The sequence below is a fragment of the Vulpes vulpes genome, chromosome 9 (assembly GCF_048418805.1).
Source record: "Vulpes vulpes isolate BD-2025 chromosome 9, VulVul3, whole genome shotgun sequence".
In the NCBI taxonomy this organism is placed as follows: Eukaryota; Metazoa; Chordata; class Mammalia; order Carnivora; family Canidae; genus Vulpes; species Vulpes vulpes.
In genome coordinates, this window is record NC_132788.1 from 100934747 (window position 1) to 100948532 (window position 13786).

General features: G+C 43.3%; 1 protein-coding gene across 8 annotated transcripts in view; it reads left to right on the forward strand.

Moving 5' to 3' along the window:
• LOC112908104 (adhesion G protein-coupled receptor E2-like) overlaps positions 1-13786 on the forward strand; it is a 32778-nt gene that overhangs the window by 1209 nt on the left and 17783 nt on the right. For all 8 annotated transcript variants that reach the window (XM_025983516.2, XM_072721366.1, XM_072721368.1 and 5 more), the window contains 4 exons: positions 901-960; positions 8412-8561; positions 10545-10595; positions 10893-11027. In XM_025983516.2, coding sequence (XP_025839301.2) covers positions 901-960; positions 8412-8561; positions 10545-10595; positions 10893-11027 — 396 coding nt within the window. The remainder of the gene's footprint in view (positions 1-900; positions 961-8411; positions 8562-10544; positions 10596-10892; positions 11028-13786) is intronic.

A 13786-nucleotide genomic window follows, 5' to 3' on the forward strand; every position in this document is an offset into this window, starting at 1 on the left:
CTGAGATATTAAAAGGTTTTCATAAGGTTCCCATGAATGGAATGACAGACTTTAACAGCTGGCCAGGTGATGATTGCCTGTGGGGTAGATTCCTTCCCACCTGCAATGGTTTTCATACCACGAGGCCTGTCCAGTGACCCATTGCTCAGGACCAGCCTGGGAGAGAAAGGGAAAGGCTGTGCCCTCAGTGTGCTGTAGGAGGGCCAGGAGCTCACTTGGAAGGAACCATAGAAACCACAGATGTTGCACCTGGAAAGGTCACTTAATCAGGAGATGGTGGTTCCACCTGCCAGTGCCATAGTTCTCACCCCTCACCTGTCATCAGCTCCCCCTCTCGTGATTCCAGGACTTCCTGCCTAGCCAATGCCACTGTGAGCTGGGACTCAGGATTGGGGCTCTCTGATCCCTCAACACACACTCTTCTCATGGGCCATGAATCATGTATGTTGAACAGGGAGGGGAAGTGTTCCTGAAAGAGAAATGTTCAGGGTAGATTTCTGCCACTGCCAGAGAACAAAGAACCTGTCTATGGGCAGAGAACAGCAATCTGAGGACTTTGTGCTTCAAGATTTACCCCCTCCATTGGGAGAGGCTGGCATTTCTAAGTTTTGTCCCTTACATCAGCTGTCTGAATATATTCTGTCCCCTTACCTGTAGCACCAAGTCTCCATGAGGATGGTATCCATTAGTGAATGACTCTTCAGGGAGTCCAGGGAGAGGGAGGTAATGGGCCTGGTCCTCAATTCTACATAAGGTACCAGAGCCTTGTGGATGATGCTGGAAAGCTGTGGGCTGCAGGGCCAGAGCCACTTCCCCAGGAGGCAATGACCATGCCATCAGAAGTTGAAACTAGAGCTCCATTCTCCTCTCTTTGTTCTCTCGCTGTTTTTTCTGCTCTAGAACTCTTGCTGCTGCTGCTGCTGCTGTTGCCATTAGGAGCTTCAGCCCAGAAGACTAGAGGTGAGTCTGCCCAGACTTAGTGACATAAGCTGGAGAGTGCACACTGGGATCTGAGTCCTCTCATCCACAAGGAGGAAAGGAGACTTATTATCCAAATGAGGCTCCAAGAGGATCTTCTGGAGATAAGAGATGCTGTTTCTTCCTCTCTAAATGTCCAGTCTTCTGTCTTTTCCTCTTCCAATGGCATCCATCCCTTCTCTGCCCTGCTCTACTCATGGACTCTTAGCTGGCAGCTGGCTTCATCCATTCCTTGAAACTTCTGGCTTTAATCTTTTTTCTGCTAGTGATCCCACACCTATGCTCACTGGTGCCCTCTGAACTCTCCATGGGTCAGTGCCGTCATGTGTCACTGCTCTCCAGGATTTGTTCTTTGTCTGGAGAGATCTTTACCTTTACCTTTGGAGAGTTGTGATGTACAGGGCCTTGGGATGGTGGAGGGGCATGGAGATGTGGGGAGAGATGGGGGAGGGGGCCCTCATTGAGAGCAGGGGAAGTGTGAAGAAAGTGGACATTCAGATTTTCATGATCAGTAGGTAGAGTGTTGAGAGCTTACACAGAAGAGCTGGGATAATGTGGATTCAAGGTCCAGCTCACCACTGACTACATCTGACATGTAAGAAATTATTTCTCCTCTCTATGCCTCAATTTGCTTGTCTGTAAATTGGGGATAATCACTGTACCTATCCCCCATGGATGGAGTCAGGTTTAAAGTTTATGTGTGTGCAGAACAGGTAAAGACTGGTATGGAGCAGACTGTCAAATATGAGCTATTATCATGGTCACTGCTGTTATTACTGTGATTATTTTCATAAGATGAGGAAAGGACCCCCAAACCTGAAAGCTCAGGCTCTCTTCCTAGAATGAGCTCATGGGGAACTCCTGCCTCATGGTCATGGTTTACCAATTTAAATTCCCTCCAACAGTGCGCAAGATTCCCTTTTTCCTATATCCTCACCAGCAGTTGTTATTCCTTGTCTTTTTTATAACAGCCATTCTGACAGGTGAAGGTGATATCTTATTGTTTTGATTTGCATTTCCCTGATGATTAGCAATGTTGAGTACATTTTCACGTACCTCTTGACTATTTGGATGTCTTCTTTGGAAAAAATGTTTATTCAATCCTATACCTATTATTATTATTATTATTATTATTATTATTAATCATCTTTGGAAGGGTTTTTTTTGCTATTGAATTGTATTAATTCTTTATATATTTTTAATGTGAATCCTTTATCAGACATATGATTGGCAAATATTTTCTCCCAAATTGTAGGTTGCCTTTTAATTTTGTTGGTGCTTTCCCTGCTGTAAAAACGATTTTAGTTTAATGTAGTCCCACTTGTCTATTTTTGCTTTTGTTGCCTTTGTTTTTGGCGTCAAGTCCAAAAAAATCATTGCCTACACCAATGTCAAAAAGCTTACTCTCTGTTTTCTTCCATGAACTTTATGATTTCGAGGTAGCATCATTTTTTAAATTATCAAATTTGGTCTCAGAGAGATTGAGTGACTTATCCAAAGTCTTACAACTAATAAAGTGGTAGAAGCGTATCCAGGTATAAAACTAAGGGGTTTTTAAGTATTGGTGAGGATGTGGATAAAAGGGAACCCTCATGCACTGTCAGTGGGAATGGAAACTGGTGCAGCCACTGTGGAAAACTATATGTAGGTTCCTCAAAAAATTAAAAATAGAAATACTATATGATCCAGTAATTATACTACTGGGTATTTACCCAAAAAACAAAAAAAAAAAAAACTTATTTACCCCAAAGATATAGATGTAGTGAAATGACAGGACACCTGCACTCCAATGTTCATAGCAGCAATGTCCACAATAGCCAAACTGTGGAAGGAGCCACAATGTCCTTTGACAGATGAATGGATAAAGAAGATGTGGCATATATATTCAAAAAGATACATGCACTCTTAACATTTACTACAGCATTATTTACTATGGCCAAGACATGGAAGCAACTCAAGGGTCCATCTTAGATGAAAGAATAAATAAGATGCAACATCTGGGGCACCTGGGTGTCTCAGTCTGTTAAGTGTCTGCCTTTGGCTCAGGTCATGATCCTAGAGTCCTGGGATCAAGCCCGGCTTCAGGCTCCCTGCTCAACACAGTCTGTTTCTCCCTCTTGCTCTGCTCATTCTCTCTCTCCCTCTCTCTCTCTAAAAATCAATAAAATATTTTTTTAAAAAAGATGTGACATCTGTCTGCAATGGAAAATTACCCATAAAAAAGACATCTTGCCATTTGCACTTTTGCCAAGTACAGTAAGTCAGACTGAGAAAGACAAATGCCATATGATTTCACATATATGTGGAATCTAAAATATAAAACTAACAAAACCAGCCTCTTAAATACAGAGAGCAAACTGATGGTTGTCAGAGGGGAGGTGGCAGGGGGTTGGACAAAATAGATAAGGGGATTAGCTTAAAGCTATAAAATAAATAAGTCATAGAGATGAGAAGCACAGCATGGGGAATAGAGGCAATAATACTATAATAACATTGTTTGGTGACAAGTGATGACTACACCCACCATGGTGAGCACTGTGTAATGTCTAGAATTGTTTTTTTAATAATAAATTTATTTTTTATTGGTGTTCAATTTGCCAACATACAGAATAACACCCAGTGCTCATCCCGTCAAGTGCCCCCCTCAGTGCCCATCACCCAGTCACCCCCACCCCCCCGCCCTCCTCCCCTGCCACCACCCCTAGTTCGTTTCCCAGAGTTAGGAGTCTTCATGTTCTGTCTCCCTTTCTGATATTTCCTACCCATTTCTTCTCCCTTCCCTTCTATTCCCTTTCACTATTATTTATATTCCCCAAATGAATGAGAACATATAATGTTTGTCCTTCTCCGATTGACTTACTTCACTCAGCATAATACCCTCCAGTTCCATCCACGTTGAAGCAAATGGTGGGTATTTGTCATTTCTAATGGCTGAGTAATATTCCATTGCAGAATTGTTAAATTATTATGTTGTACATCTTGAACTAACATAAAACTATATGTTAATTATACTTCAATGAAAATACACTTTAAAAAAGAAAAAAGATTTCTTTTTTAAATATTTTATTAAAGTTCAATTTGCCAACATATAGTATAATACCCAGTGCTCATCCCATCAAATGCCCCCATTAGTGCCTGTCACCCAGTCACCCCATTCCCCCCACCTACCTCCCCTTCTGCAACCCTTTGTTTGCTTCCCAGAGTTAGGAGTCTCTCCTGGTTTGTCTCCCTCTCTAATTAAAGAAAACATTTCTAAAGTCTGCTTTATTTAAGTATATGTGACACACAATGTTACATTAACTTCATATGTACAACATAACGATTCAACAAATTTATACTATGTTCACCACAAGTGTAACTACCATCTGTCCCTATAAACCAACACATTGCTGCCATGACTTATTCATTCCATAACGGATAGCCTGTATCTCCCACTCCCCTTCACCCAACCCCCAACTCCACTATCCTCCATCAGGAGGATAGTGCTCTCTGTATTATAGGCCTGATTCTGCTTTTTGTCTGTTTGTTTTATTCATTTGGTGGGATTTTTTAGATTCCATTTATGAGTGATATCATATGGTATTTGTCTTTCTCAATCTTATTTCACTTAACATAATACCCCCTAGACCCACCTATATTGTCTCAAACACAATAATCTCCTCCTTTTATGGCTCTATAATAGTCCACTGTGTATATACCACATCTCCCTTATCCACTTAACTGTTGATGGACACTCAGGTTGCTTCCATATCTTAACTATTATAAATAATGCTTCAATAAACAAACAAAAAAATTTTATAAGCTAAAGAGCAGTGTGCACAAATAAGATAGTATTATTTAGTACTATTTCAATAATTTATTTTGATCCTGAAATAATTTTTTAAGTATACAAAAATAAACTTTCAGGGCACCTGGGTGACTCAGTCTATTGAATGTCTGATTCTTCATTTCAGCTCAGGTCATGAACTCAGGGTCCTGGGATGGAGCACCACATCAGGCTCTCTGCTCAGGAAGGGAAGGAGGGGAATCTATTCCTCTGCCCCTCCTCCTGCTTTCTCTCTCTCTCTCTCTCTCTCTCTCTCTCTCTCTCTTTCTCTCTCTCCCTCTCAAAATAAATAAATCTTCAAAAAAAACTTTTAAAATCCAAAAATTAAATTGTACTACGTATCTGCTTAAGAAATGAAATAAGTCAATCAGAGAAGGACAAACATTATATGGTCTCATTCGTTTGGAGAATATAAGAATTAGTGAAAGGGAATAAAGGGAAAGGAGAGAAAATGAGTGAAAATATCAGTGACAAAACATGAGAGATACCTAACTCTGGGAAACGAACAAGGGTAATGGAAAGGGAGGTGGGCGGCAGCACTTGGCGGGATGAGCACTGGGTGTTATGCTATATGTTGGCAAATTGAACTCCAATAAAAAAAAAGAAATGATACAAAATGATACAAAAAAGAAATGATCAAAACATTAAAATAAATGTAACATAATTTTAAACTAAAAAGAATGAGTGAAAGAAAGTTTTTCAATCTCATTAAAAACAACTATTTTTCTCAAATCAGGAAAACAAAAATTGATTTTCCTTTAAGATGAAAATAAACACAACTTGAATGAAGTTGGAACTGAATTTTGCTTTTAAAAAATTTTAAATGACACTGAAGAGGTTTTTATTCAATGAAATAGGATCATAAAAAGAAATTATAATACTTAAAAATTGTTAAGACAGAGGGCAGCCCGGGTTGCTCAGTAGTTTAGCATCGCCTTCGGCCCAGGGTGTGATCCTGGAGACCTGGGATCCAGTCCCGTGTCGGGCTCCCTGCATGGAGCCTGCTTCTCCCTCTGCCTGTGTCTCTGCCTCTCTCTTTCTCTCTCTCTCTCTCTCTCTCTCTCTCTCTGTGTGTCTCATAAATAAATAAATAAAATCTTAAAAATAAATAAATAAATAAATAATTTTAAAAATTGCTAAGACTGAAAATTTTGTTTTGCACATTTTACCACAAAAAGAAAATAGGGAAATGCAGAAAAATATATAGTTTTTACACCAAGAAATGCTTTCATGTACTCAAAATAGTCTTAGATGCATATATACTGATAATTAAAGGAAAAATTTCTAGTATGTTTGAAAAGATAAGAAAAATTACCCTAAAATTTCCCAGTAGTCTGTGTGGTAGACTTATAGGTAATTTTCCTTATTTTCATTTTTCTTACATTTTCTTTATCTTCTGAGTATCTGTGTGTCATTTATATTTGGGATAAAGTAAATTTAATCACAGACAAAAGAATGGTGGTGTGAATCTTGCCAAGGCCCTTCATTCCCAAGAGGAATCCTTTTTTTTTTTTTATTGGAGTTCAATTTGCCAACATATAGCATAACACCCAGTGCTCATTCCGCCAAGTGCCCCCCTCACTGCCCATCACCCAGTCACTCCATCCCCCCACCCACCTCCCTTTCTACCACCCCTTTTTTGTTTCCCAGAGTTCGGAGTCTATCATGTTCTGTCTCCCTCACTGATATTTCCCACTCTTTCTCTCCTTTTCCCTTATTATGTTTCACTATTTTTTATATTCCCCGAATGAATGAGACCATATAATGTTTGTCCTTTTCCAATTGACTTACTTCACTCAGTATAATACCCTCCAGTTCCATCCACGTTGAAGCAAATGGTATTTGTCATTTCTAATGGCTGAGTAATATCCTTGGGAGATCCCCATGCATTTGCATATGTGTCTCATGGAAACTCCTGGCTGGGTGAGCATGGCAAGGTGACATGGCTGGTGATTGGATCTCAGGTCCTTTCTGGGAGCTCACCTGTCAGGTTGAGGATTTCTCATTGTCATCTTTCCCTCCTGTACATCTCATTCCCATTTGTCCGCCACTCCAATCCACCCAACCCATGAACCTTGAAGGCAGGTATCCAGTCATTCTCATCATCTGAGAAGAGAGGTCAGTCCCTTCGCCCAGGTGGAGGTGAACATGAATGTGTCAGGTGTGCATCTTCCCACATCTGTCATGTCCTGATGCTGACACCCACAGTGTGGGGTCTGGATCCTTATAAAGGAAGTCCACAAGTTCTGGTGGGAAATTCTGCTCTGGGGGAGACCAGTTGCCTGCCCTGACTTAGCATGATGTCATGAGTCCTTTCAAGCTCTGAGAGTTTTTTGGTCCCCTGTTTAGAATGTATAGGAGAAAACATTCTTAAATGAACTTTTTTTTAAAAAAATATTTATTCATGAGAGACAGAGAGAGAGAGAGAGAGGGAGAAGCAGACTTCATGCAGCGAGCCCGACGTGGGACTCGATTCCGGGTCCCTAGGATCACACCCTGGGCTGAAGGCGGTGCTAAACCGCTGAGCCACCTGTGCTGCCCTAGGAGAAAACATCCTATCCCTGCATTTTGATGCATTCTTGTCTTGTTGGTTCTTATTTTTTTAAAGATTTATTTATTTATTTATTTATTTATTTATTTATTTATTTATAAGAGACAGAGAGAGAGGCAGAGACACAGGCAGAGGAAGAAGCAGGCTCCATGCAGGGAGCCTGCCGTGGGACTCAATTCCGGGTTTCCAGGATCAGGCCTTGGGCGGAAGGCGGCGCTAAACCGCTGAGCCTCCCGTGCCACCCTTGTTGGTTCTTATTAAACTGTTATTTTTAACCAGTGATGTGTAGCCCCAGCTCTGTGGGACCCGAAGCTACTCAAAGGGGACCTAGCTCACAGGCATCTTTCCTCTCATTTTTAGAGAACAAGAAGAGATAAGAGGCCAGGAACCCACCCTGCAATGACTCAAATAGGAGTATCTTCCTGTTGTTTCTTCATTTCTCATATATTGTGGGCTCTGGTTAAAGGGAATTCTCCCCAGAGACATCCTGGGGCACCTGTAAAAGGCTCGACATTGGGATTTGGGGGAGTGCTTGATGAGGATTGTGAGGTGACCTTGGGCCACTCTGAGTATGGGCCTGACCATCTGTTTCTATCATCAGGTGCAAATGATAAATATCATCACTCTGGACAGCCCCTAAGCTGCCTCAGCTTCAAGGGTGGCCTTCTATGCTACTGTCACCCTGACTAGAGCCCACCACCCCAGGTCTCCAGTGGTGCAAACAGCACTACAGAGGAGGGTCTGGAGCCTGACTCAGTGCCTCTGTCCACCCCCGCAAGGCCTGCAGAGGAGAGTGGCCTTCCTTCCTGTCCCCATCATGCAAGGCACAGCAGTGTCTGAATCTAGGGGGCCTCAAATCCAGCCAGAGAGCAGAGATGAGCAGAGCAGAAAGCAATATTTTGGAGCAGCTGGCTCTAGCTGAGATCTCCCCCAGGAGTGCTGCCTAGGATCTGTGTCTTTCCAACCTTCATCATGGGGTCAGACTAGAGACCAGGGCCTCTTCCCTGTAGGAACTTATTCCTTTGAGAAGTGATCCTTCATCTTGTTGTATTCCAGATATCAACATGTGTGAACCATCATTGAGAAAGTCATGTGCAGCCTATGCTGACTGCCAGGGCATGGATGGGAAGTACTGCATGTGCGGCCCAGGACAGGAGCTTATTTCTGAGACAACCTTCAGGAATGAGAGTGAGAACATGTGTCAAGGTAAGAATGACTTTGCACCTTCCATCTCCTCATCCCTGTGGTTTGAGATTACTCAGCCCACTTTCTCCAAGCATCAGAGAACACCCTGGGCATCTACCTGGTATCCTGTCCCTTTCCAAACCTCAAGGCTCAGATCCCTCCAACGTGCCACTCACACAGTCTTAGAACATCTTCTTTGACACGTGGCACTTTATTTTCAGAAAACAGCAGGGTAGCATTCAAGATACTTCACAAGCTTACAGCATGTTATGTTTCAGTGCAATATCCGTCTTCCTCTGCTTCATCAGTAGCAGCCAAGATGAGACCTTCCCACCCCTCCCCAGAATCCACAAAGGCTCAGCCATGCCAGAATGAACCCAGGAACCCTGTTCAGAAATATGGGAAGGGAGGAAATTCGAAGGTGGGCCTACCTTTCCTGACCAGCCCTGCCCCTGGCCAACAACCTTGCCTGGAGAAGATGCCTCCTGGCACTGTGAACAGCTTCTTGGCCTTTGTCTCTAGTTTCCCATGCAAGGCTCTTCCCTGAGCCTCTCTGATAATTTTAGTCTACAGTCTTGTGGGCAGATGACTAGGACCTGGAAGATGTTGTACAAGGGTGGGTGGGCAGAGTGATGTGGACCACCCTACACATACTCTGAGATTTAGGTGAATGGAGGAGGCTGCCATCTGGACTGGATGGAAAGAGAGGGTACTATTGCCAGACACCTGACCTACTTCCAAGGAGGTCAACCCAGGCCCTATTTTGACCCAGACCACTCAGAGACAGAAGATGGAGGCTGATCCCTACTTGGCATGGCCCACAGGTCTGCATCCCTGGTGGGAGGCCAAGGGCCAAGAACACAGAAACATCTGCCACCTTTCACCCATCAGCACCTGCTCCGCTCTTCAGCCACTTGCCCCCACCCACCACTGATCTTTCTCAGATGCAAATTCTCACCACTTTCTTTTAGTCTGGATGATTCCTTCATGGGAATCAGAAAAGGCAAATTCACTGCCCCAAAGCTGCCTGACTGGATCTCAACCCCACTGTTTACTACAGCCCTGGTGCTCACTGTCCAAGTGACCTTGCATATCTGGCATCACCTTCATTCTCCTGACTCTTTCCCTCAAGCCCCTTAAAGTGCCTGGTTCAGGTGTGTTTCTTGGCTATCTCCAAGAAGCTGGAGTCTCACAGTTAGCATGGATGGGAGTTTACTGTCCCACCAGGACAACCAGGAGTCCAAGAGTTATGTAGGCAGTGAGAATCCACCTGGGGAAAGTCAGGACAAAGGCCATCTCTGGGAACCATGACAGGTCCTGGTAGGGAATGCAGCATTTCCCCTGTACTCAGTTCCCAGAAAGGCCCACCCTGGACTTGTCCGAGTCCTTAGGCTGGGACTCAGGTGGCCATGATGTCCCCACTCCACCTGGGAACCACCCAGGGAAGCTGAGGGCACTAGGCCTGACAGAGTAAGAGGGCTTGGGCCACTTCCATCCACGTGGACAGCAGAGGATCTAGCCACACTATTCTCCCATAAGAGGCTCCATATGAAATAGAAAAGGCACCAACTCACCACAGAAGAGAGCACGGGGCCTTCTCCAGGCATATTTCTGCTATTGCCAGAGAACACAGAACATGCATATGGGCAAGACACTTGGATTTGAAGAGTTTCTCCTTCAAGATGTACTCCCTTTCTTTGGGAGAGGTTGGAGTCTCTAGGTTGTGTCTCTGACATCAGCTGTCTGTGTGTTCTCTGTCCTCTCACATGTAGCACCTCGGGTCCCATAAAGGCTATGGTTATCTTGATTGACTTCTCAGGGAGTCCAGGGAGATGGAGGAGACAGGCTGAGTCTTGTTCTGTGTTCACTATAGGAGGCTTGTGGATTCTGCTGGAAAGCCTGGGCTACAGGCAGAACCACCCCTCAGGATGCAATGACCATGCAGACACTGGTTGAAACTGGAGCTTGACTATTCTCTCTTTGTCATCTGTTTTTCTTCCCCAGGGATGTTGGTGCTGCTGCTGTTGACACTGGGACCTGTACAGAAACTGAGAGGTGAGTCTGCCCAGCCAGCTCCATTGGTGACATAAGCTGAGGAGAGCATGCTGGGGTTTGGATTGTCTCACCGACAAGCAGTGGGGAAAGAATCTTATTCCACAGATAAGGCTCACAGATGGTCTTCTGGGTATAAGAGAAGCTGCTTCCTCCTCCCTAAATATCCAGAGTTTCCTGAGCTCTTCCAATGGCAGCCATCCCTTCCCTACCCTCCTCTGCTCTACTCCTGGACCCCCAAGCTGGCAGCTAGCTCCCTCCATTTCTTGAGCCTTCTGACTGTGGCCTTTGTTCCCACAGTCTCTGCCCCCACAGACTGTGCTCCGTGGTGCCCTCTGAAATCCACATGTGTCAATGCCACCGCCTGTCGCTGCTCTCCGGGTTTCAGTTCTTCGTCTGGGGAGATCTTCACCAGCCGCTTGGACAGTTGTGATGGTACAGGGGCTTGAGAGGGTGGAGGGGCACAGACACAGTTAGCTGAGATGAGGGGGAGTGGGGGGACACCTCAAGCCCTCAGCCTCACTGAGAGCAGCACCCAGCACTTCAACAAGGAAAAGAGATGACAGAGCAAATAGAGTAGGAGGGAAGTGGACAATCAGGTTTTCATGATCAGTAGGTAGAGTGATGAGAGCTTACACAGCAGAGCTGGGCTACGTGGGTTCAAGGTCCAGCTCACCACTGATTATACCTGACATGTAAGAAATTATTTCTCCTCTCTATGCCTCAGTTTTCTTGCCTGTAAATTGGGGATAATCATTGTACCTACCCCCCACGGATGACGTGAGGTTTAAACTTTACATGTGTGGGAAACGAACTAGGGGTGGTGGAAGGGGAGGAGAGCGGGGGGTGGGGGTGAATGGGTGATGGGCACTGAGGGAGGCACTTGACGGGATGAGCACTGGGTGTTATTCTGTATGTTGGAAAATTGAACACCAATAAAAAATAAATTTATTATAAAAAAATAACAGGTAAAGACTAGTGCAGAGCAGACTGTCAAACACAAGCTATTATCATGGTCACTGCTGTTATTATTGTGATGATTCTCATAGCGCAAGGAAAGAGAAGTAGTGGAAGCAACAAGAGGAGAGAAACACTCAGGGCCTAGAAGCTCAGGTTCTCCTCCTAGCTTGCTCCTCACAGCAGCCCCATGAAACAAGCAGTTAGCATGGCTTTTCCTTCCCACTTACATCCATTCTTCCCACCCCGCCCCCACACCCAAACAACCCCTCCCCACCTCCTGTACTTACTCATCTGCTCTCTCCATGAGTTCTAGTTTGTTTGTTGTTTGTTTTTAAATTCCACATATAAGTGAAATCATGTGGCATCTGTCCTTCTCTGTCTGACTTGTCTCGCTTAGCATAATGCCTTCAAGATCCATCCATGTCATTGCAAATGGTGGGACTGCCTTCTCTTTTATGGCTGAGTGATATTCCCCTGTATAAATACACCCACTTTTTCATTATCCACTCATGCATTGATAGAAACAGATTGTTTGCCTAGTATAAATAAAACTGCAATGAACACAAGGGCACGGATAGCTTTTCAAGTGAGTGTCTGATTCCTTCAAATAAATATCCAGAAATGAAATTACTGAATCATTTTTAATTTTTTGAGGAACCTCCAGAATTTTTCCCACAGTGGCTGCACTAATTTGCATTCCTTCCAACAGGACACAAGATACCCTTTTCCCCACCTTGTCACCAATACTTGTTATTTCTTAACTTTTTTTTAATAACCATTCCAACAGTTGTGAGATGATATCACAGTATGGTTTGGATTCACATCTCCTTGATGATGAATGATGAAATGAATGAGTACCTTTTCATGTACCCGTTGGCCATTTGGATGTCTTTGGAAAATGCTTATTCAGATCTTCTCCCCATTTTTAAGTTGGGTTGTTTAGGTTTTATCTGTTGTGTTAAATGAGTTCTTTATATTTTTTTAATGTTAATCACTTCTCAGATATATGATCTGCAAATATATTCTCCTAAATTATAGATTGCCTTTTCACTTTGTTGATGGTTTCCCTTGCTGTTCAGAAGCTTTTTAGTTTGGTGTGTTCCCACTTCTTTATCTTTGTGTTTGGAGTCAAATCCAAAAAAATCTATGCCGAGACCAATTTTAAAGAGCTTATCCCATGTTTTTTTCTATGAATTTTATGCCTTCATCTTTTTAAAAGATCATAATTGGGCTCAAAGAGATTGATTTATCCAAAGGCACAATTAATAAGGTCATAGAACCTAGATCAAGGTCTAAAACAAAAGAGCTTTTATTCTTCAAGAATGCAAGATCATAAAAGAAATTTATATGCTTTAAATATGGTTAACAAGGTAAATTTTATGTTATGGCATTTTACAACAATAAAAAAATAGTGGAGAAAAGGGGAAATGTACAATTTTTGCACCAAGAAATATTCTTCTTCTACTCAAAATCATCTTAGATGCATATTTATTGATAACAAGGGAAAATGTTCCTGATATGTTTGAAAAGCAAAGGGAAAAAAATAACCTAAATTATCCAATGGTCCATGTAGTAGACTTACAGTTGATTTTCTTTGTTCTTATTTTTCACATTTTCTTTGTTTTCTAAGTATCCATGTGTCATTGGGGAGAAGATGTTACCAGATTTAAAAAAGAAAAGATATTATCGTGACTATTAGCCAGTCTTGATGCATTTGCACATGTGTCTGTCATGGAGATTCATGGCTGGGTGATCATGCTGAGGAGATCCTGCAGCTAATATAACTGGATCCCAGCTCCTTTCTGGATTCACATCTATCTGTTTGAGGGGTTTCCTGTCCTCATGCCTTCCACACCTTGCACCTCATTCTCAACCATCCCCTTTGAGTAGCCCAGGGACTCAAAGAGCTGAGGCTGGACACTGTTGGCTAAATACAGCAACAGTTTTATAAGAACCATGGACACAAAAATGAGTAAGAATGCAGGGACAGAATATTTGGTCTTGTACATTCCAATCAAGGGAACAAGACTTTGAGAGTCTGAAAGGACTCAGCATGATGCTGAGCAGTTTCCCACCAGAACTTGTGGACCTCCTTCTAAGGCCCCAGGTCCAGGCTATGGGACCATAGCACCAGGACATGACAGATGTGGGAAGATGCACACCTGACCCATTCATGTTCACCCCCATCTGGGCAATTGGAATGCCCTCTCCTCTTTTTAGATGGTGGCAATGGT